Raw genomic sequence first — 24,967 nt, 5'->3', positions numbered from 1 at the left:
GAATGTAATAAGTGATTCATGATCAGCTTTGAATCTGATACCTCATTTTCCACACCTGAAGAGCGATCTCACCTGGCTGTCATAGTTTTTATATTGTCTCTGATGCATTCATTGATTTTCTATTCTTCTTCATGAATACAGTATTTCTCTTTTTACTTTCACTATTTTTAAATCAAGTTTAATTACCATGTCCATTTTCCATCTGTTCCCTCTCTTTTCACTCCCTCACTTCCTAACACTAATGCAGAGATGCCTGAGCCAAACCTCTGGACCACATAAGCAGGAAATTGCAGTTTGTTTTAAGTAAATTTGCACATGTAATGATATCTCGATGTTAGGCCTGACAGCGTGCAGCAGCGTGTAATTATTGTTCGAGGTTTGCGGAATATATTCCCATCAGGGTGATCTCTTAAAATCTTGGGGCCCATGCAGGACAACATGTTTATGAAGGCCTCCCATAGCTCCATTGAGAATGTTATGCCATAGAGCACTTCAGTGGGACGCGCTTACCCCTAAGAAAATCTTGTTATAGGATGAACTGATTGAATTTAAGCCTTTATTCAAATATAAACTCCTGGAAGTACACACACAACACTCTTACAGTTTTAAAAAGTTCACTTTGTAATAATGTGACTCTAAAAGTTTTACTTTAAAACACATTTAAAATCATTATATCTTAATAATCTTGTGCTGTTCTTTAAAGAAGTAGCCTACACTTATTTTGAAGTGTTGACTAACATACTAAAGCTCATGTAAAGTGCTTGATTATAATTTTAACTGTAGTATGTTATTTGATAACTGTCACAGACGTGTTTGCAGGCAGGAAGACAAAGACAGATGAATAAAGTTCTAAACGTAGTTTAATAACAAGTAATCCAGACAGGCATTAACACAACACATGGCCGATTTCATTAATATTATATTATCTGCAAGTAAAGTTGTATAAAAATATACTTTTAAGATTTTAAGTACACTACAAATGCACATTCACTAAAATGAGGCGCATTTCTTTTTTTCTAGGTAAAACAAAACAATCTTATTCCCAGTCATCTTTCGATATGTTCGGCTGAATGAATTGATCATTTTTACATTTGTGCTGTAAGGTTCCCAGTCATGCACATAAATTGCATTTAGTTGTATAACAACTGAGAACCCGACAATAAGCCATGTTCAGTCCTCATTCTCCTGGATCTGTCTGCTGCCTTCGACACTGTGAATCATCAGATCCTTCTGTCCACCCTCTCATCACTGGGCATCACAGGAACTTCACTCCACTGGTTTGAGTCCTATCTCACAGGTAGGTCCTTCAAGGTCGCATGGAGAGGCGAGGTATCCAGGGCACATCAGCTGACCACAGGGGTTCCCCAGGGTTCAGTTCTTGGTCCCCTCCTCTTCTCCATCTACTGTACACCACATCACTGGGACACATCATACAGGCACACGGTTTTTCCTACCACTGCTATGCTGATGACACTCAGCTCTTCCTCTCATTTCAACCAGATGATCCCACAGTAGCTGCACGGGTCTCAAGCTGTCTGGCGGACATCTCCACATGGATGAAGGAACATCACCTGCAGCTCAACCTGGCAAAGACTGAGCTTCTCGTCCTCCCTGCCAATCCGTCTCTACAGCACGACTTCACCATCCAGCTAGAATCATCATTAATCACCCCATCAAGGTCAGTCAGAAATCTTGGAGTAACGTTTGATGACCAGCTGACCTTCACAGACCACATTTCAAAGACAGCTCGATCTTGCAGGTTTGCACTGCACAACATCAGGAAGATCCGGCCTTTCCTAACTGAGCATGCAACACAACTTCTCGTCCAGGCCCTGGTCATCTCTAGGCTTGACTACTGCAATGCCCTTCTGGCTGGACTTCCAGCATGTGCAACCAAACCCCTACAGATGATTCAGAATGCTGCAGCTCGTCTTGTCTTCAACGAGCCCAAAAGGGCCCACGTCACTCCTCTGTTCATCTCTCTACACTGGCTACCTCTCGCTGCTCGCATCAAGTTCAAGGCATTGACGCTTGCTTACAGATCCATCACAGGCTCAGCTCCCTCCTACTTTCACTCACTCCTACGAGTCTACATCCCTACCAGACACCTACGATCGGTCAACGAGCGACGTCTCGTGGTTCCATCGCAGAAAGCCACAAAATCACTTTCCAGGACATTCTCATTCACAGTTCCATGCTGGTGGAACGCTCTCCCCACCCTCATCCGGAATGCAGAATCCCTGACAACATTCAAAAGACAGCTAAAAACCCATCTCTTCCGTGAGCTCTTAACCTCATAAAAAAATTTAAAAAAAAGTTTTTCCCTTTGAAACATCACTTATCAGGCTTATGCTACTCTGAATAATACCTGAACTTCGTATTTTGAGCACTTCTTGTGTTGTTGTTGTTTTTTGCCTCTTTATGATGACTCGCTTAAATTAGTCCTAATTTGTAAGTCGCTTTGGATAAAAGCGTCTGCTAAATGACTAAATGTAAATGTATAGAAAAATTCTGTACAGAAAAAAACAGGCATGAGAAGAAAAAACTATCTAAAAAGAGACAAACAAATAGACAGAGACAGAAATGGAGAGAAAATATTCTCCAGGTTTAAAATTACAGTTGTTCCAAGACTTCACTACTGGTCACAGATAATATCAAAGTTTATTTAACCGTCCTGGAATATTTTTAACTGATGTAAACAGTCTGACCACAGAAACAATGAGAGCATCTGTTTTCTAGATGACTGTTCCTATAAAACTCATCAAATGATTCTTCATACTTGACCTGCTTACAGTAAACAAGAATAAATCAAAAGTTTATTCACTGTTCAGAAAAATCAGTGAATAAAGAGTATTTTGTTCCTATAAAACTCATCAAATGATTCTTCATACTTGACCTGCTTACAGTAAACAAGAATAAATCAAAAGTTTATTCACTGATCAGAAAAATCAGTGAATAAGAGAGTATTTTGTTGACTTTGTTTTACTTCAATTGTAAGATGACAATGGCGGTTGTGGTGGTCAGTGGGTCTATGGATAGAGCTGAATTCGATAAGCTACATTTATTTATTCATTACAACACTGGGGAAGGACAAATGTGCACATTAGGAGAGAGAAGGGGAGAACGAGAGAGAAACATGCCAGTGTTTGAGGTTTGTGTTTCCTTTGGCCTCCTCTATGGAATTCACTTATTTGTGGAAATGTCAAGAATTCAAGTAATGGGCCCTACTAAACACAGAAAAATAAATGCAATGCTCAGCATATGAGGAACCATGACAACCAGACCTGTGAACGATATTCTCTTCTTTCTCGTTTTACCTGTATCTTTGATCAAATAGATGTAGCCTTGGTGAACATAAGACATTTTTCCATTTATACATATTTTGTATATCTATAAATCATCTAGATATTCTTTATAATCCAACATATAGAAAGCTGTTGTCATTGACAAGAATATTACATAGCAAGGCTGGTTCATGTTCACATATCAAGAGAAATAAACTCCAGAAAAGTTAATATTGTCACACGAAGTGTGGCAGGCAACATGCACGAAGATGGAATACTTTAAATAGTCTTTAATAATAAATGCAGGAGATCGCTTGGAGTACAAAGGAGATAAACCACAAAGCTAGGAGATAAACTGAAGGCTTATATACACAAGGGAGGATAATCAACACAACAAGGAACAGGTGTGGAACTCAATTAACGTCCATAGAAACTCACGCCATAAACATCTAACAAAGTCCAACAGAGGAGGGAGGGTGCACATCCTGATTTTTCCAAGTTAGACTCATTCCTGGGTCAACATATTTTGTTGATCCTAGAACAACATTCGTGTCCGAAACTGTAATCATAACCATATCTCTACCCCTAAACCTAAACCTACCCATAAGTCATCCCTAAATCAGAGGGAAATGATAGGTGAATAACACTGATGTAGAAGCACCTAACCCTGGTTGTAAGCCTTGACGTAAACTTGACATAAACTGTGAATTTTGTCCTTAAATCTGAGGGGTTGATTGGAATGCTGTTCCAGGATCAACAAAGATGTTGATCCAGGAACATGATGCACTTGGTGAAATCAGGTTCTGCGAGGGATGGTGGGGGCTAGAGCTGTAGAGGTAGACATAGAGCTGGAGAGGGATGTGACCAAGGTTGGACTGGCAGATGGAAACACCATAGCGGTGATGATGGCAGGAGGAGCTGATGAAGGGAGGATCCAATTGACAACATAGAGTACAGCCAGGACGAAGGCCCATGGTGAAACCGATGGTGTGAAGAGCCAGAGTGGAGTCAGAGGTCTGACAACCAGCGGTTGAGCCAGGAGAGCTGGAGACCCAAGTGGACTCGAGGAGACACAGAGACCGGGTGATACCGTAAGTCCTAGAGGCCAAGGTGGAGCTGCTGTAATGAGCGGCTGAGGTGGAGCCAGGGTGCTGGAAAACTGAGGAGGAGACTTGGAGCTGGGCTGGACCATCAGAGATGAAGGAGACTTGGAGCTGGACATGACCAGCGGAGACGAAGGAGACTTAGAGCTGGGCAAGACCAGTGGAGATGGGAGATTATGGGGATAACTTCTTCTACTTCCTCATCAAATAATACAGAGGCAAGGCACAGCTCACCCTCAGCAGCGAGAGTGTTCCACCCATGCCCTCGTAGGCCATGAGCACACCCACTGGGATGGGCAATGTTGCCAGCTCACGCATCTGGTCAGACATTCCGTTGGGCTCAGGCTCCAGGATGATGATTGGCTCAGGTGTCTTCTCTGGCGCTGGCATCACAGCAGGCTCAGGCTCTGTGTCTGTGGTGGATCCTGGCATATGCTCCATGCAGGGCATATGTGTGGAACTCATATGTGTGGAGATCAGTTAACGTCCATAGAAACTAACAAATGGAATTATTAGTAATTATTAGTAATCCCCCACCCCCCACCCCACACCCCACCCCACATTCACACCTCACAGACTGCAAGTTGTACTTGACAGCACCATGGAAGCGAATCCGAGTGCTGATGATACGTTGGATTCAATAGTAGATGTGTGAATAAATTCTAGCCATTTCATTCTTAACCAACATACAGTTGGAAAACGGAATAAAACTTGAGTGTTTGAGCAACCAAACACACATCTCCAACCACATCTCCTTGCTCCGTGTCAACGGTCGCTTTGACTAGGTGGTATTTATTGCATGGGGGGCGGGACGCTTTAGATTCTAGAGCAAATTTGATTGGATGGAAGATGTGATGAGAAGCTAAAGTCCATGGTGATGTCATAAAAATTGAGCGGAAGTCCATGGTGATGTCATAAAAATTGAGCGGAAGTGAGAGACTGTAAGTTTTGAATGCTTATATCTCCTAAATGCAAATTTTGTCATTGTTTTCGAACACACCAGCTTATTCATAACCTTAAGGCTAACATACTCATACTAAAAGCTTTGCATCACCTTTAAAAATCTAAAACTTACTTTTTAGAAATGGCATATTTTCAATAAGATTACATATCTATGACTTTGGCACATGGAATTTAAACTAGATTTTTTTTTTTTTTTTTATCTTTTCTTCACCCTGGAACATTTGTTTGTCATGAGTTCTTGTTTATAACACACATTGACAATAAGGTCATAATCAGTGATCCACTATCCACTTTTACACAAATGGAGAAAGTCAAGTTATCAGCAGAAGATTCGTGAGCAAGATTTTTTATTTTTTTTTACACTATTCCACCCTGTGAAGCGGAGCCAGATCATGTCTCAAACATGACTTCCAAATTGCCATCACTGTCACTTTGATCTCACACCCCAACTGCCCGCACAAGTGCTAAAAGTGTGCATGTGTTTATGGTTTTTGCACATTTGAGAGTGTGTGCTGAGACAGTAAATATTTAGTGTCTATACAAGTAGGTGTGAATGTGTGTTTGAGGGTGTGTGTTGTGTGTGTGTGTGTGTGTGTGTGTGTGTGTGTGTGTGTGTGTTGTGTGTTTTGCAAGGAGGATGGCGGCTTTCTTTGGGTGACTTGATCAACAACTTCCATTACCAAGAGACAGTCTTTGTAAGAGTATCACAGTTTCACACTGACAGACCAGCCTGGGAAAAACATGTTCTGAGATCTTCCATGGAGTTCCAGCTGTCACTGCGGCAGCCACAGATGTCACCCTGGTTATGTCGCCTATAACTGCAATCATGGACCATCTAAGATTTCCATTTGCACGTTGGTGTGAATCTCAGCACTCTTGTCCTCTAGCACATTTCATAGGGCATGCCATTCTGACCTCATTAACCTTTATCAGCAACTAATCTCTCAGTGCATGCCTGCATTAAAAACCTGTGAGCATATGATCTGTCTTTGTTGGTGCACCATAAGTTAAAAATAAAAAATAAACTAAGTTAATGTAGTACCATTCAAACATTTGGAAATACCTGACTTTATAAAGGCTTAAATGGCTAACATTAATTTTGTAGACAAATTTAAACCATGGATGTCCATAGATGCATGTAAGACTTAACAATAAGGTTCCATTCATTGACATTGGTTAATGTATCATATATCATGAACTAACAATGAACAATAATTAATTTGCAGCATTTACTAATCTACAGTAGCTCAATGTTAATTCATAAATACAGTATAATTCATTGTTATTTCTTCATAATGCATTAATTCTTGTTGAAAATGTATTAAATACCCAGAGAAAAGATCCTCAACAGAACAGGGAACAGTGAACAGGTGTGGACTAATTAGAAAATATAAATTCTAATAAATATCTGGACACAGTTATAACAGAGACCATAAAAACCAAGACTAGAAATAAAACAAGACAGTGAAATAAAACTTCACCCAACTGTATGAGTGTTGCCTAATGGTCTAAGTCAAAGGAGTCCATCCACAAGCCTATTGATTCTTTAGTGTAGGTACAGTATAGGATTGTAAGACGTTTTATAGTTTGTCAGGTGAAAATCATAGGTTACACTTTATTTTAAGGTGTCATTGTTATAGTGTAATTATATTTTAAAGTTCTGAGTAATATTAAGCAACTACATGTACTTACTATAGGGTTAGGGTGGGATTAGGATTTGGTTGAGGCTTAGTTGCATGTAATTATGCATAATTTACTGTTATTAATATGGTAAGTACATGTAACATTATGTAACAAGGACACTGTAAAATAAAGTGTTACCAAATCATCTTAGAAAAGTGATAGCACTCCTCTCCATAACAAGCTGTACAATTTGAGATGCCATTCATTTGTGCAAGGTGAATTATATAAGTTTAATACTTAGGTTAGAGGACTTTAAAAAACTAGAGCAATAGATAGTGATGCTTGCTTTAGTCCTGTATTAAATAATTCTAAAATGGAAGTGTCTCAAACTACGTGTACAGTATGTCTATGTATCTGTATAAGCACTTTCAAAAGGACATTAACCTCTCTGAAATGTTGTAGGGCTGACCGCAGTCTGTTAAAGTGTGAAGCAGAAGGCTGAAGTGGAGGGTTTCATGAGAGTATTCTGTTAACAGCCATATGTCAGCTTGTTTAATGAGATTAGAGAGCACTGTCTGTGCCGCTGTGGTGAAATCTGAACCTAATAATTTCAATGTAAAAGAAGATACCCGAAGAGGGGGCCTTCAGATGGCGGTTTGGATAAAACAGCTTAAAATCCACCACTAAAAACTTAAGAACTGCAAATTAGTCCAACACAAGCAAAATCTCTAAGCAATTATGCCTGTTGTATTCAAAAGCAAGATCAATTGCTATAAATGCTCTTTCAACCAGTATTAGAACAGACAAGATCATTTGTAAGAGGTGCTGACACCACATAAAGTTCTCTGGAAATGTAACATGTGTTGACAAGCCCAGAAGAGAATCTCCTCATTCATATAAAGCATTCTTGTATATTTGCCAGCCTAATAACAAGATTTATTTCAAACTGTAGATGGCATATTGGTATGCAAAAATAGTTTACAGGAATGCCCTTACAATGGAAGTATATGATGCAAAGCAGCGATGTACACCTCACATTTTTGTTAAAGTGCTTATATTAATTATTTAACATAAAGAAATGTGTTATTTGAGCTGTGAAGATTGTCCTTCAGCTGCTGTCATTGTCTCCAATGTAGAAATTAGCCTTGCGTAGCCAGGCCTTCAGACTGACAGCAGAAGTTTTAGACTCCTTAGCAGATTTCCATTGGCCATGGACCACCCAAGAGGATGTCTGAACACATGTAAAGCAACCGATCACAGTTCACTGTGTTCAACGTAATGTTTAGCGGTGTGAAAATATAAAGTCGATGTATCCACAATTACAAATCCGGCTTGCAATTCATTCAAGAACGTCCTGAAAGTCTACTGCAACAATCGGGTGCTGTGAACTTCACATACTTTTGAAAATCCAGCGTTTAGTTGAACCTGATAAGCGTTTATTTTCACAGTTGTAAACACAACGGCTTTCTTTTTCCATGAGGGGGTTTGGCATCAGAACGACTTTGTTTCCAGGCGGACCATTGAAGAACACGACACACATGTTTCCCGGAAATCCTGTAGGATTCAATTAATCAGATTATGACTTCGAAACTTTTGTGTGCTACCTGCATCAGATGTTCTGCCAACTGTCCATGGGTGTGACGTTTGAGGCTGAGACTACGTAGAAAAAGGATAAGCGTGTGCCCATCACTCCTCACATGCTATAAGAAAAACATTTTTGATGACGAATGGGTAAAAAATATAGCACTAAAGAGTATAGGTCAAGTTAATATTCATTTTAACTGAGGTATGAGTTTTTCTGTAATCAACAGCATGTCACAGATGCTGTTCACAGAGCTTCACTTGTGTTGAACCCAAATTAAGGTGACCATACATCCCCGTTTTCCAGGAACAGACCCGATTTTGGTGTCCTGTCTCTGTCTGAAGCTGTCCCCTGAAATGTCCCCATTTTACGTTCAAAATAGCCTGTGAATACACTGCAATAAAGCCTGACCAATATAGCCTGCTGGTTACCAGAGCAATCGTCTATTGATTGTTTGAGGCTGCAAGTCACACTGATTACTTCATTGTACGCCGCTACTTTAGCCATGAAGAACTTAAAGTCAAAAAGACAAAAAAAAAAAAAAAGGAATATTGCAGTATTTATTGTAAATGATTTATCTGTGCACATCATTATTTTTTCATTCATGCACCCTTGTAATCTTCAATCAAAATAACTTACCCTCCTTTTTGCAGCAACATCTCTTCTCTGGTGATGCGTTTACTGCCGAGAGGGCGGGACAACCTGTCACTCACATGAAATCACAGCAATTACAAACCACAACATCCAACGATTCACTCAATTCCTGATGGTCAAAATCAAGTCCCACCCTACATTATTTATTGTTCGAGAAGCTGTTTCCCTCAAATATACTTCACAATAGTGACTATTGCAACTTTGTTTCTTGTCAACTTCAAGGTGACCAGATTTCTGAAATGGATACCAGGGACATTTTCTATTTCAGTGGTCAAAATATAATAAAATGCAGGACAGCACTTGATTTTGTCCATCAGGAATTAATTGGATCATTGGATCGTTGTGGTTTGCTATGGCTGTGATGATCTCATGAATTCCGCACTCATGCCAGTAAACACGTCATCAGTGAAGAGATGTCTCTGTAAGAGGACGGGGAAGTTATTTTGATTAAAGATTATGAGGGCACATACATTTTTGAAAATAATCATGTGCATGGATAAAAGAGTCCCAAACACGTTCAGGCACACATTCCAGTAACGGAACAGTCTGTGGCATGATGAAAAGCAAAGCAGTATAAAAATATTCACATTTAATAACGTCAACCTTTGCCCATAATACAAACAGACGGGGCTTGTTTTCCTAATGAAACCACTGGCTATTTCAGTCGGTTCCCGTTAGCCGGGGACAAAACACTTGAGCATGTGGTGCAGGGTGCAGAGCAGTGGGTCTGAATCTGTCTGGCCGGGCCACACCCAGAGATTTCCACCCGCCTCAGGAGAGCTTGTTTATCACACAGCTGAGGTGTCATCCAGGAACATGGAGGAGAAGGGCAAATATCTGCACCCTGTCCAAAGCCACAAGCCTCTTTCCCATGCCGTGCCTGACCCCATCCTTCATCGTATTTCATTTAATCCCCCCATGACAAGAACAGGATTTATGATAATCTACTTATGAACACAGCTAAAATATTTAACAGCTCACATAAAAAATTAATTCCTTTGAAATGGATAAACTTTCTTCACCATGGATGAGTTTATCAGTGCAGTTGCTCATCTAAGTCATTTTCCCGCCTAATACACAGCTGTATCTCATTGTGAACAGTGACCTCTGCTGTTCGTATAGCAATCAGTAGATTCTGTATCCTCAAGAGTGTTTGGAACTGTTTGACAAGCGTGTCGGTACTGCAAGCCAGTGGCAGAACTTTCTACTGAGCTCTGGTGTTGTTTTAATGGCCGGTTTATTACTAAAGGGACCTTATCATAACTGACACAGCAATTCACACAGACATTAAAGACATTAAGATTTTTTTTAACACATTTAGAATTTCATCTGGCCATTAGATGTTTCTTTTCGATCAGACTTCTGTATATGAGGGGAAAAAAAGTATAGACATGGTAAAAAACAGTCGTTCAGAGCATACAGAGCATACAGATAAATATCAAGCAAGCAACTAATAATGTCTCATGTCAAACTGTTTAAGACGTCCCCAGGAAACATGCTAAAGTTCATGCATCAGTAAAGCATCAGTCACTGAGATCTGTGACTGTAAAAATATACATTTAGGTCATAAAGTTTGAGACCACCTGTAAACATATTTCGGGGTTAGTTAAATTAGTTAATAAAACCATTTGTTTTGTTGTGCAATATATTGTTGTCACAGAAGAGTGCAAGATTTGGATTTTTGCTCATCATCATGATCATCCAGTCCCTAATTTCTTCCTATTTGGGTCATCTAAATATTATCTCCTTCCTATCTCCAGCCTCGGCTGTTGATGGATTTGAAGATCTCATGTTTCCGAGGGTCATCCCTGTGGGCAACCCCCCCCCAAAAAACAGTTTACAGTCAGAAATAAGGCATTTATGGATAAATTTATGATTGCGGCATTAAGTTTACCTACAGTTTTCTTAGCCAAAAATATTAGCAATAACTCAACTCCTGGAGGGCCACTGACCTATAGATTATAGCTCCAACTATCTCCAAAACACCTGCCTGGAAGTTTCTAGTTCAAGTGTGTTTAATTAGGGTTAGAGGCGAGCTAAAGTCTGCTCAAGCTCCACACAGAGAGGCCTTGAACTCGAGCCCTTGTGTTGTGGGTGTGGAGGTGCAAACCACTAAGCCACCTATCTGTCCCAGTATACGAGTCTTTTGAAGCCATGCAACAGCATTGTGATAAATAGACCAAAGTCATTTTATGCTGACAATCTTCCCCTCTGTCGCAAATCAAATCAAAAGTGGAGCCATTGCCAATACCGCAGGTTGTACGTCGATGACATCAAAGGTCATTGGGTTTTGCAGGCCTTGTATCTGTAGCACGCCCGCCGTCCGACTGGGGGTGCTGCAGTAAGTTAATTCTGTTTGGCAAAACAATGAGACAGACACAGTTGTGCTGTTATCAGTAACGAGTCTTACTGCTTCTCCGCGACTCATAGTTACCCACATGATCAGCACATTGTCTCCCCCTACTGTCCACTGAGGGTATTACGCATCACAAGTCCAGCATAATAACAGTAATTGAAACAATATCATAAACACAATAAAATAAATCAAATATATGAAGACATTTTTTTTCCTGTGACTGTACATACAGGGTGTCACATATCTAAACTCATTGACATTGAATCTGGTGCGACACATCTATGTTTGATTTGAGAGCTGAAGATTGTCAGTGAATAATAACTTAAATTTCAGTCTGTTCATTTAAAACTATGAAATGACTTCAGAAGACTCAACAGTACATGAGTCATATTGACTACTTATATTAATTAGATTTTATGGTTTTTGGCCATTTTTGACAGATGTGACAGGAGCTGCATAAAGATTCTTAAAACAATTCTCCTTCTGTGTTCAATGGGAATAATTGGATTTGGGCTTCCATAAGGGTGAGTAAATAATGACAAATTTTTCACTTTTGGGTGAAAGTGTTCCAATAACAGGATTCAAATAAAAATTTTAATGGCTTGAAATAGTTTCAGCAACTGACATAAGGAATAGTATTATGTTAAAATGTAATTTAAACCTATGAGCAATGAAGCTGGTATTAAATCTTTCGGTGTCTTCACCCACAGAATGCAAAAAAACTCAAAGCTATTTTGTTTTAACATTCATGCTTTGCTCCATCCAAACCTAGTGCTGCGGCTCCAAAACCACTGCTCTCAATGAGAAAGGCTGACAGAAACGGCCTGTTTCTTCGATTTGCTGCCACACTGGCTTAAATTTGCTGACAGAGTAAAGCTTGTGCTCCTCTGTTGGCACGCGGAGGGCAGTTGGACTGACCATGTCCTAATAATGACCTAGAGTGGAAACAGTGTGTCCTCTTGCCATGAAACACAGAAACGCTGCCACTTACTTGCAGCCGAGACGGTCTTCAATGTTCTTTTTCAGAAAAAGACTGAAGATGTCCTTGGAGGGGGCATACAATTTTTTGTGTTCAAATTTGCACTCGTCTAGAGTTCTCCTTACCATCTCTTCTTTAGTAACCTTCTCTTTGTGATCTCTAAAGGGCAGACGGCCTGCCACCATCTCATAGATCATCCACCATCTCTACAGCCCAAGGCCCACCAGTCCACTGACGTACAATATGGTTCACGCTTCAGGATCTCTGACGCCATATACCCCTTGGTGCCAGCCTACGATGGAAAAGACAACACGAGGGGTTATGAGAAAAACCATTCAGCATTCTTGAAGCCACCTGAAAAAGCATTTCAAATCATATTTAAAGCCATCTATAATGGTACATACTCTTTGACCTTTTCTTCATTCTCGCTAAAATCCCATTTCAGAAGAGATTCCTGAAACAGACACAAAAACAGTCTCTTTCCATTTAACCAGTATCTCCAGGGACTTAAGCCAAACCCTTTGCAAGGGTGTGCTGTGCCAACCCAGATCCCAGCTTTGGGTAATACTGTGATTAGCATTAGCAAAGGCTTATTCAATGTTTTATGGTACCACTGGCAAAAATATTTGTTAATGTGACAATGACAACGTGACAAATGTAGTATGTCCGGATTACATTCATACTAGACACATTCATACTATACAGAACATCGAAAAAGTAAGTACCTCAGTGGACATGTTATTTTTGCATACAGCTAACACATTTTCAAACTCTTTCTAATCAAGCTCATCTGATCAACTCATCAGTTTGCTAGTGGAGACTTCATAGATGGGTCAGATAAATGAGATGTGAAATGTGTACATCCAAAATGTGTACTGCTGGTGTAACGGAGGCCAGCTAGTAAGAGCTGTGCAAGTAAACCTCACTTCTCTGGCGTGCTAGCAAATGACGCTAGTGGCTGCAGTCTTTGGTGTCCTTGTTAGTGTGCACGTCTCCCCTGCCAGTTGATGTTGGTTCATATTCTGCTCAAAATTGCGGCTCAATAATGGGTATGCCTCCAGGAAAAGGGTTTGAAAATATTGTTTTTGCGCAGGTATAGCCAACCCAGCTCCTGGGGCCCGTTCTTCGTACGTTGCTTAAAACATCCGAGATCAAATTACACATCCAAGATGATATCATCGGTCTAATCATGATCTGGCTAATTAGGTTCTTCGAACACACCTGCCGGATATAATTAGTATAGCTGGATTGAGTTATCTGAGATAATTGCGCGTTCATGAAGCTGGTTTAAAAGGGGATATGCATCGATAGTAGAAACATTGATCAGCAACGCTGCTTTTGGCTGCTCACCATGGCCAAAGAGCGCGCACAGTTTTTCTCCGCAGCAGAGCAAGAGTTATTGCTTGAAGGTTATGCAGAATATGAAACCTTAATTAAAATGCCAGGGAACACCTCAAAGTGTGCAAAAGCCAGGAGAGAGGGCTGGCAAAAAGTAGCAGACAAATTAAATGCGTACCGGTAAGTGCTCACCATATTATGGTTCTATCACTTATTACAGTATATATTCTTGTATTTTAATAATTTCATAATTGCTTAATGTCAGAGCCACCTCAGGACCCACTAGAACATGGGAACAAGTAAAAGTGAAGTACAAGAATATTCTTCAAAATGGTAATCTTTTCTACTTCTACTGTTCTTTGCCTCTTTTACAAAAGAAAAACACTGTTAAATGACGTGTTTGTCTGTTTATAACAGCAACCAAGAAAAAGGCTGAGCTGAAAAAAACAGGTGGTGGTCCTGCTCCCCCACATTATACCCCAACAGGAGAGCAGGCCCTGGGGTTAAATGTGAACCGACCCACTGTGGAGGGCATCCCTGGGTTCAGCTCTTCCTCAGACCAAAAGCCAGGGACCAGTAGCAGCAACACCTTCAATACTGGTAAATGAGCTTTAAATTATCTTGCTACACTGTAAAATATTTTTTTGCTGCATTAAATTAAGTAGGCCTATATAATCCAAATGGCTGGTACAGTAATTTCAACTGTTAAATATTGAGTAGTGATCAATTGCTTTGACTTGTGAAGGTGAAAACTGCTGAACTTAATGTAAGAATATTTTGCCATGAGTTATTGATCACATTTGTTCATATAGTGTAGTTCATTGTAATGCTATTGTGTTTCCTCTTTTGTGCAGTTTTACACAATACACCAACACTTTTACCTGTTCCCAAGAAAGTGGTGGCTGAAATATGTGCAGTAAGTGGACTTTTTCTAACTTTACATCAAAAGGGAAGAAAGTGCAACACTTTGTAATGCCCATTTGTTTCCACTGCACAGGACAGTGAAGAAACCCTCTCAGATGACTGTCCTTTGGAGGAAGTACTTGTAAGTGCATAAATAACTTTACTTAATTTATAGTTGTGTACATATTATTTCTGACTGCAATATGAGTTGCAGGAGGAAAGGCCTACAGAAAGGCCTACTGCACAAAGTGATACAGAGGGGTGGGCAGTGTAGTAGCCTACTTTTACTTTTTATTTTTGTTGCATGAGGCTTGTGTTGACAGTTCTTTTTTTATTTTTATTCTTTTTATCCAAACATGGCACAGGATGATATCCGTACCCTATATAAATGGAATCTACAACAGAAAATTGAGTATTTTGACCTGAAAAAACAATGAAGCAATCTGCTAAATATTGCCTGTAATTTGAATGGATTTGCAGAACAAATAGAGGATAAAAACTAATAGAGCAATGTTTGATAGTACCTCAGTAATTAAATATTCTGTGAAATCAACCTATGAATAGCTTACTTAGCTTTTTCTGCATATTGAATATATTGAACCCTGAGCATGAAGTTACGATTTCCCTACCCTACTGTGATGTATATCCAACTGAAACTTCTTCTTGAACAAAGGAAAAATGTAGGGCAGGACTTGAATTTGTCCAACAGGAATTGATTGGATAGTTGGATCGTTGTAGTTTGCTTTTGCTGCGATCTCATGTGAGTGATAGGTTATACAATTAAAATGTAATAAATTACTGCTAGTTTAAAATCACTTGCCTTTTCTGTTGACATCACTACACAGGCTACTGGATACGATCTAATCCATTCCTAATGGATAAAATCATGTACTCTTCAACATTTGTTTCTCATTTAATATCCTGCTTCACTCTCAAATACTGTCGAAATATATAATAACATACATTTACACACATGATCTCTAAAGGTTAACAAAAGGATAATAGAAGGCAATTTAGTTTTATAATAAACATTCATAAGACATGATATACTATAAATGTGGAGCTAAAACAGAGAACTTCTAAAACAATTCATACTTTTAATATTTTACATCTGTAGATTTGTTTGTGACAGGGTGAGAGGTGCAAACACTCACCTCTCCAAATCCTCCCTTCCCCAAAGTCCTAAACTCATAGAAGTATTTATCAGAGATGGGCTGCTTCTCGAATTCCTTCCACTGCACAAATCTCTCAAAGAACGGGCTAGTCTGACACTCATTGAAAGGTTTTCCTCTCAGAAACTCTTGCATGGCTTCTTTCACCTGCCCCATCATCACCTCCTCAAAGTCCTTCTCAGAGATGGCTTTACACTTCTCCACGATGTCCTCTGTCAGATAAGACAGGAAACTTTTGGAGTCAGCTTTGCAGAATTTGGCTTTATCTTTAGCACCTGCCTCTGCCAAATTCCAGTCATTCAGCTACTCCAGGAACTCTACAGCGGCAAGGTATTCTGGATTGGAGGCTAAGAGGAACTGTCGGAAGCATGTTTTACCAATGGGCTGCCTCTCACAGATGTCCTCAAAGTCCTTGGGAATAGCTGCATGCACCCTTGTACAGTTTTCAAGTTAGGGAAGAATTAGGGTACGCCTTTGTTTCCTCATCTCCTTGTCGTCTTGAATCTGTGCTATCAGGTAGGCTCTGTTTGCCACTAGGTTGTCCAGTCCACCCATGTCACACATGGCTGTGGCAAGTGAAGGGCCTATGTGAAAGAACTATGTGATGCTGCAGGTAACAATGAATAAGGACATGAAATAATAGGCAGCACAGTGGCAAGCTGTGATATGCAGATGAGTCAAAAAGAATGGGGCTTCAGCGTCTCAAGTCTTCCCTGTGCCACTCATGTAATTGCTCAGTCAGAATTAAAAACCTCAATAGGGGTTTTCTCTTAAGTAAGTGTCTTTGTATGCTAATTCATGGATACTGCTCACGGAAGGAACTTATGCCGTACCCAACTTAAAGAGGCTTTGTGCTATGTTTAGCCACAATGCTTAGGGATAGACAATGCAATTGTTGCCTGAAGTGCTCAGTCCTCTACTGTCAACTTTAAGTTTGAGAAAATAAATAAAACTTGATGGGTTTCTGAAGAAAATGTGAGTGGTGCTTGCCTATGCAACCTTTGCTGCTTTAATGCTATAGGGTGTTGCTATCCAGTTTTTAAGGCAGTGGTTCTCAAAATTTTGCCCAAAAATGTTTCTTCTTTTGGATCTCTACTTTTGCGATAATATAAAACTCCCCTGATATTAGAGTAACAATTACAGAAGAATTAAATAAATAATATTTTGTTATCTTTTGGAGCTTGGAAAGGTTCAGTTCGAGCAGATGTTTGTTTTATACCATCATCACTGTCCTCGCCAGAGCTCATTTCCCAGTACATTCAGCATCTGGCTCATATTCACGATCTCAAACATTGGGCCCTATATCTTGCACCCAGCGCAATTGACTTTGTCAATTGTAATGTAAAATATTAAAAGTATGAATTGTTTTCAAAGTCAATGTATACATGTACGCATGTATTATTCCTATTTTGCACCCGCGCAAAGCGCGCTTTTCCCTCCACAGAAGCACGTCGCTAAACTAGGGAATGAACTTGCGCTCCCTGGGCGGTTCAGCGCAAAAAAAGAGGCGTGTTCCAGCACAAACGTTCCTTCATGCTATTTTGATGGTTTAGAAAACAATTGCGCCACCAACCAGGAAAAAATTGCTTAAAGTCAGTGGCGCGTTGCGCATGTTATTCATATGCTATTTTAAGGGCGCATGCTTGGCCATAATCAATGTAGCATGTGCACAATGCGCATACACTTTGATTCTCTCATCTACACAGAAGCAGCAGTTTTCATTTTTGCAAATCATACATTATTACGATAGATAGATAGATAGATAGATAGATAGATAGATAGATAGATAGATAGATAGATAGATAGATAGATAGATAGATAGATAGATAGATAGATAGACAATTTATTATAAAAGCATACATCTAGCTTACACATTTACCCAAATTATCATACGCCTGTTTAACCGAAGTTAATATGGGTGGGTTTCTCCATTTCAGTGTAACTTCTCTCTTTTACGGCCGTGACGAGAGCGTTGCTCTCCTTGGCTGTGAACCGCTCCTGGCGCGCGCCTGGCAAATCCGCCGTTACAATAGGATCCGCTATGGAAAAAGCGCGTCTGCTCTTAAAGGGAATGTGAGATGACGCTCTGATTGGTTTATTTCACGTTACGCCCAAACCACACCTATGAATAATGAAGCTACTTCAGACCAACCCATTTTAGATTGGGCGCAAGAGTCATTTATCCCGCCGGGAAAATAGCAACAGCGCCCAAGACCCGCCCACAAAGTTACTTGTGCTTTGCGCTTGACACTTGCGTTTCAGATCGTTAAAATAGGGCCCATAGTCTCAAAACTATAATTTTCAACATCAATATTTTGATTGCTAATAGCTTCTTCACCAGATCCTTCACCAGATCCACCATCAAGTGACAGTGACACTAATATTTGATTGCATTCAGTACTTTTAGAACTTCAGTACATTTCAAGTTGTGCTGATGATACATTCTATTCTTTTGTTTTCTTCCTACAGTAAATATGAGTGAAATGTCACTTAATCATTGTGTATCAGACATTGGCACCTTTTGGAATAAAGGTGAATTGCACTTCACCTTCATCAAAGATTCATTATTGTTAAATACTCGGGTCGTTAGAGACCATATACAATTTTTACAAAAAAATGAATTTGGAAAACAGGAATTATTGTGTTGTTTATAATGAATTAATTAAGGAATACCAAGAAGGTTGATGTCTATCTTTAAAAAAATGTATGAGGAGGAGGGTAGTTATCAATGTCCTTGATCACTAAAGACTCAAGGTATGCGTTCAAGGGTTAATGATGCATGATTATCTGCCAGATGATAGTAAAATAATAGCTCTTTTTATGTTTGAAAGTTTAATATTTTTAGAGGTCTATTCAAATTCTGAACCCCATAAGTATGAGCCACATTAGTGATGCTTGCCTTAGCTTACCACCATTTACATTTTATTGATGCTGTTATAAGCTCATAGATCTCCATTATTTTCAGTTCTTTGAGTCTGAAGACTTTAGAAACACTCTCATTTACAAACATAGATTTAGAGCTCATTATGACAGTAGAAAGAGAGTAAGCCTTCATTAGGTGTAAACATTATTGTAAGATCTGTCCTCTTGGCTGCTTTTAATCAAGCTTTGTGCACTGGGGCAGTCATGCTAGCATCTATGGGTTGTCTGGCAGACAGCTGACATATTACAATAATGATGCAGCCTTACAGTACTTACATTTATTAAGATTGCAAGTTTTTGTTTGTTTTTTTTAAATTAAAAGTGTAATGAAACTTCAAATGCTTGACATGATTTTTGTAGAGTAATAAACCTGTGCCTGTAAACGTCTTTTCACTACTAAAAAAGTAACTAAGCGTTTTGTTTAGTTTTTTTTTATGAGTGAGAACAGATAGTAGCCAACAATATAACAGACATTAGACATTTAACCCGGTCTTGATTTATACTAAGCTGTAAACTCTTGTGAGTGATGGGTATAGGCTGCATAATATTCAATGAAAAAAATATGTTGGGCAAGCCTTGATTATTTCCAAAGCAGGTGTTACGTAGCAGAATGCTGCCAGACCTGAATGTGAACTCCTTAAAACAATGTCTAAGTAGCTTTATTCTTAGTTAACATTATCTATAGCATGCACAGCCTCAAGTATTTTTCAAGAAGTTATAACATTACATATTGTTTATACAGGACACTTGTCACACTAGCTGCTTAAGCTTAACATGTCGTCAACTTCCCAAATACAATTTAGTGCATAATATTTAGTCTCAATTGCACTCTTGAGAAAAGCCATTAACCCCAGAATGCACCAGGGGTGATATCAGTACAAACGGTTTACAGTGCCGCTGGCTGAAAAACCTGCTTCACATTTCAAGTAACTAAATCTTTTGTCTTGGAAATTGTCCTTATAGGTTCCGGACTAATCATAAGCACTCAAAACCTGAGCTAATTGTTTCACTAGAATTAGCAGAGGATGAAGCAATAAGAAACATAAAGGCAGAAGACTTACAAAATGCTTTTTCACTGAGGTCTCAGTGTTGCATTGACATTTTTTTTTATTGATGACAGTTTTCATTTTTGAACCATTCCTTTAAATATGCCCATTGAAGGAGTTTTATAGACCCGTGTACACTAATAATGAATAATAATTTAAACAACCATCGATATATGAAATGTAAATGCTCTCCAGAAATACTTACAACATGATTTTGAAAAAAAATCCTCATCCAGTAATCAGTATCACACATCAATAAAACATTTAATATTTTTATTTTATTTATTTCTAGCACACTTAAAACAGCATTCATAGTACAACTTCAGTTAGAATGTCACACATGATAACAAACACCCAAGTGAATCTGCTGTTTCCGGAGCTCTTCTGGCTGGTTCTTGTTAATGCTGTGTGAGGTGACAGAAGGGTAAAGCTAACCAGTGTCACCTGGATTTCTGCCTACGTCCATGGTTTCACTTTGACGGTCACATACATGCAGATAGGTATTCCTACACATTCAGCGGCTGGAGATGATCTGATATTCAGTCTTGTCTCCCTAAGGGGAGAAGTGCCAAAGTGGACGGAGGAAATGTGGGTACAAAGCTCCAATCCTCACTTGCCGATCCTCTGTACCACCCAGTCCTGTTGGCATAGTGGGCATCTATTGTTCTGCTTGACCCAGAGGGACATGCAGCAGTTGTGGAAGGAGTGGTTGCACTCTCCCCATACCACTGAGAGAAAGACAGAATAAGAGACGGTGATGTTTTGGACTTCACTGACTTTTATTGTAAAAAAAAAAGAAAAGAAAAAAAAAAGCACTGAGACATTCCTCAAAATATCTATTTGTGTTCCACAGAAGAAGAAAAAAAGTGAGGGTGAATATATGATGACAATTTTCAGTTCTGGGTGAAGTATCTCTAAGTCTTTGCTGCTTTAAATATCATAGTGTGAGACTGTCCTTTGATTTGACCAGTTGTCTAACCTACCAGTGAGGAGGCAGGGTGCGTTTGATGACGCAAATGCATACAATGGATTATGCACTTGGTCAAGGTACTTAACCACTGGTTACTTCAGTTGGATTGCCACTAATAAGTGTTCTGTAAGTCACTTTGGATACAATCATCTGATAAATGACAAGGTCATTTTTATTATCATTGTGCATTAAAAATGAGAGAGATAAAGAGATACAATATGACAGAGAATATTAGTGAAGTGCAAACTGTAATGGCAAAGGACTGTGGTGCCATCTGCTTCTAGGGCCTTAATGTAATTTATTTATTAGGCAGGTAATTAGTATGCCAGCAGTGATGTTACAGTTGACTCACCAACGCAGTCCTCTTGTTTGTTTTCTGCCTGGCATCTCAAGCATGCATCTGAAATACATTTTAAATAACACAGAGTTCATAAACATACCAATACCTTTATATTCATTTAGAACAGAAATAAGATTAAATCTAAATCATGTTTATGAAGAAGTCACAGTTTGAAGCGGTGTACAATTATAGTTTGATTAGGTTGAGGTGGGCACTATAGGCTACATTTGCTTGTCTTGGACAAGTAAAATCCAAACACAGGTTTGTCTCAAAGCCTGAACTGCCTACCTAGATAGCATTTTTGGTATATTGTTTATTTATAATAAACGCATTTGAATGTTCAATGCAATGACAAGTGCTTTTTGCACATTCAACGCAGTCTTCTGGGCATTGTTCGATTAAGTGGTTTTTGACGTCTGCGCAGATGCACCTGCAGTTGAATTTGATGCAGCATTTCTGAGCATCAAACGTTCGCTTTAATATTCTTAAACATTTGATTCAGCAGGTTACAGCATCATAATGTTAGCACATTAGGTTTGGCAATTTTTATAGCATCATAAAGGCGTCGATTCAAAGAGTTTATTCACGTTTTTGGGCAGTATACGTTACAGGTTCACGTTTGAAGCAGCACATAAACGACATATTTTGAGCAGTGATGGTGGTTCATTCGAACGATCGATGAGAATTACTGTTGCAGAAAGTTTAAAATCTCGGATTTCTTGCATTTATTTTTTATTTTTTATTGAACTAGGTGCATTTGATCGTAACATTTTGGGCATAATACGACTTTACAACGTTTGAGTCAGCATTTAACCGACCACTTATGATTTCCACAAATGTTGTCTGTGTAACGTTAGGCAGCAGTATGTCATTCACTTTTAACGGTTCACTAGTTTTATTTGTTACTAGTGTGTCAGGCGAACACTTTCTACATTCATGGTCTGTTGAGGTTAACCAGCAAACAGTTACAAAAATGCTACCTCAGGTAACGTTAGCCTGTTAGCTAGAGAAACACTCACCCATTACTTGAACCCGACAAATAGCGCAAGTGTCGCACTCCACATCCCAACTCCACATTGCCACAGCATTCCACTTCTTGAGGGAGAACATCTTATCTCCCCCTGATTTGGATCCAGAAGAACTGCTGTGAGTGTGCGCTAAACCCGGCTCATCACCATCGTCCATCTCCGCCATGGCGAAGAGGCGCAGAAACAAAATGGCTGGGATAGGCGGGTCTGCAGACACGCAGATCGGTCTCTCAGTGGAGTTATCTGTTAACAGGCCCCTGGCTGGATGTCTTAAAATCCATGCATTAACTAGATGTACCGCATGGCGGTACAAAATATGACCGCCGCTCAGGCCTGCACTGGCTTTCCACAAAAATAAATGACGAGGAGCAATTTGGCTGTATTGCGTGTTTATGTATATACCTAAAAAAAGTAGTAGTATGTGCATGTCTCTGTGTGTGTGTGTGTGTGTGTGTGTGTGTGTGTGTGTCTGTGCGTGTATGCGTGCGTACATGTGTGTGCGCGTGTGTGTGTGTGTGTCTGTGCATGTGGATTTGTAGGTGTGTGTCTGTGCGTGTGTATGTCAGTGTGTGTGTGTGTGTGTGTGTGTGTGTGTGTGTGTGCATGCTTGCGTTTGTTTGTATTCCTGCATGTGTGTGTGTGACAGTATCATCCTAAACCAGCAACCCTTCGCTCAACACCACCATCTACAGGCCGATGAGTGTACAGTCACTAAATGTGCACATAAATGAATTTATTTATACCCCCCCATGGATGAAATTCTACGAAACTTAGCATACCCCCAGAGGATGTCAAGTTAATCATACACATGAAATATGGTGCAGTTCTGAACATCTCAACTGAAGATAGGGGCGATTAAAGCAGAATAATATTGCATTTTCATTTTTTATGGGAGGGGCGCAAATCACAAATGAGTGGTTATGGGCTAGGTTGATGTGGGCCCTTAAGACCAACATACCATAAAAAAAAGCGCGGGGGGGGAGTGGCCCCTGGGGACCAAACGAAATTTTTCCGTAAAAGTCTAGTGGGGCGACATGCCCACCAAATTTCATGTTCCCCGGTGTTTCGGTGTCCCTGCATCGTTGACGAAAAATTCAGTAGATGACAAAAAAAAAACAAAAAAAAAACTTTGACAATCCCTATATGACCGCTTTCGCTAGCTACGCTAGCGGCGGTCATAATAATGCAGTATATTTTTAACACACGCGGCCAAGTTTATTTTTACCATTTGCTCTAATTTCTCCGGATTTCTAATTTATCTTCTTGAAACAAGAAAAATGAAGAGTGGGATAAACAAATTGCATATATTTTTTTAATTCATGGAATGATTTTTGGAATGATGGTCTGCATTTGTACTGTATGATATGCCGCGTTCCAGGCAACCTGTAACCCGGGTTTTTCCAACTCGTAACTGGGAGTACACCGATCTAGTACGAGTTCACGGGTGGGAAGTCACGGGTTTGACTGCCGTTCCAGGGCACATTCACGGGTATAAGGTTGGAAAAACACGGGTTACAGGTTGCCTGGAACGCAGTAATAGTTTCTTCATTTATGTACGATATTTTTGTTGTCACTTTTCTGCATCTGTGATGGACATATATATATATATATTTACATTTATTATTTGACTTGTTTTATGTCTCACATTTTATTAAATGTGGAGAATTGTAGGTCCCCCCCCCCCCCACACACACACAACAATGTTAGAAAAAAATATTTATTAATTTGGTTTTACATGCAAGCATTATTATTTAGCAAATAAAAATGTTGAAAAAGACAATATTACAAGCAATATTACATGCGGCATAGAGTGCTATTGTTGTGAATTTTAACATGGCTATGATTGCCTAAGTTCATGCGTACTGCCGAATCATGCCAAAAGTGCTATAGTGATAATTCACTATCCCCCATTCTTCACTGCAAGATGCAATTGTGACATCACATCAGTATAATACTGTTATACTGTCAGGAAAACAAGGTAAATGAATAAAGAATATAATAAGACATTCATTAAAGTATACATCCATACAATATAACGTTTTCAAAGGATTTTGAAAGTTTTCAAATTCTAAAAGAAAAATCTTAAAAATTGGAATGAATTGTGCACATTTTTTAAATCTGGTCAATAAAATGAAAAGGTCAATTTGCGACATGTCTGCTTTGTTTTTTAGAAATTCTGTATAATGTATTGCAGCATAAAAGTAGCCTAATCCAGAGTGCTGAATACATTGACATCAACATGTACATTAAATCATTTTCATCCTTTTGGAAGCAATCTCTTCAAGGCTGTATGACCCTATGTCAACCCTGTTACCATGATTTTGGCTACATTCACAAAATCTGGTCTAGTTAGTGATGTTTTAAAAATAAAAACCTTTCTAAAGACACAATTATTTCAATCTACATTTTTTTCTTTATAGCCTACATTCAGTAGCCTGCTAATCCATTTAGGCTGCTGTCGATGCAGGTTCCATTGTTATGTTTGTCTGAAGTATGTAGGCTAGATTATTTGTGTTTGTTTTTCTTTTACTTTCTATGTGTAAACTTTGTAAAGTAACTGTATTATAATTATTAACTCTGACAATAGCATATCAACATGCCAGCACCCTCGAGGGGGCGACTCGCTCCACTTAGAATAAAACGGCTTTTTTCTAGTCGGCTGATTGGTTTCTCCACCTCCAGTACCCTATCGTATGTGATCGTT

The 24,967-nt window shown here is 39.3% G+C and overlaps 3 protein-coding genes across 3 annotated transcripts; 1 reads left to right on the top strand and 2 right to left on the bottom strand.

The window, feature by feature from the left end:
- Positions 1 to 12,496: 12,496 nt before the first annotated feature.
- Positions 12,497 to 17,220, bottom strand: grk7b (G protein-coupled receptor kinase 7b). Its single transcript, XM_082182677.1, is given in 6 exon segments — positions 12,497 to 12,738; positions 12,741 to 12,836; positions 12,945 to 12,998; positions 15,895 to 16,260; positions 16,264 to 16,407; positions 16,411 to 17,220. Coding segments are annotated over 6 exon segments (957 nt in total). The 5' UTR covers positions 16,522 to 17,220; the 3' UTR covers positions 12,497 to 12,552.
- LOC309507178 (uncharacterized protein) lies at positions 13,761 to 15,076 on the top strand. Its single transcript, XM_082181281.1, has 4 exons — positions 13,761 to 14,062; positions 14,148 to 14,215; positions 14,300 to 14,482; positions 14,737 to 15,076. Exons 1-4 carry the CDS (start codon positions 13,896 to 13,898, stop codon positions 14,853 to 14,855), a joined length of 537 nt encoding a protein of 178 aa, XP_082037407.1. The 5' UTR covers positions 13,761 to 13,895; the 3' UTR covers positions 14,856 to 15,076.
- Positions 17,221 to 20,181: 2,961 nt separating the features above from the next.
- Positions 20,182 to 22,459, bottom strand: rnf7 (ring finger protein 7). Its single transcript, XM_082181563.1, has 3 exons — positions 22,255 to 22,459; positions 21,248 to 21,295; positions 20,182 to 20,653 (listed from the first exon to the last, which is right to left on the bottom strand). The coding sequence occupies exons 1-3, from the start codon at positions 22,427 to 22,429 to the stop codon at positions 20,535 to 20,537; spliced, it is 342 nt and encodes a 113-aa protein (XP_082037689.1). The 5' UTR covers positions 22,430 to 22,459; the 3' UTR covers positions 20,182 to 20,534.
- Positions 22,460 to 24,967: the final 2,508 nt, after the last annotated feature.

Source organism: Leuciscus leuciscus, assembly GCF_965113295.1.
Source record: "Leuciscus leuciscus genome assembly, chromosome: 10".
NCBI lineage: Eukaryota > Metazoa > Chordata > Actinopteri > Cypriniformes > Leuciscidae > Leuciscus > Leuciscus leuciscus.
This window is presented reverse-complemented; position numbering and strand designations above follow the sequence as displayed.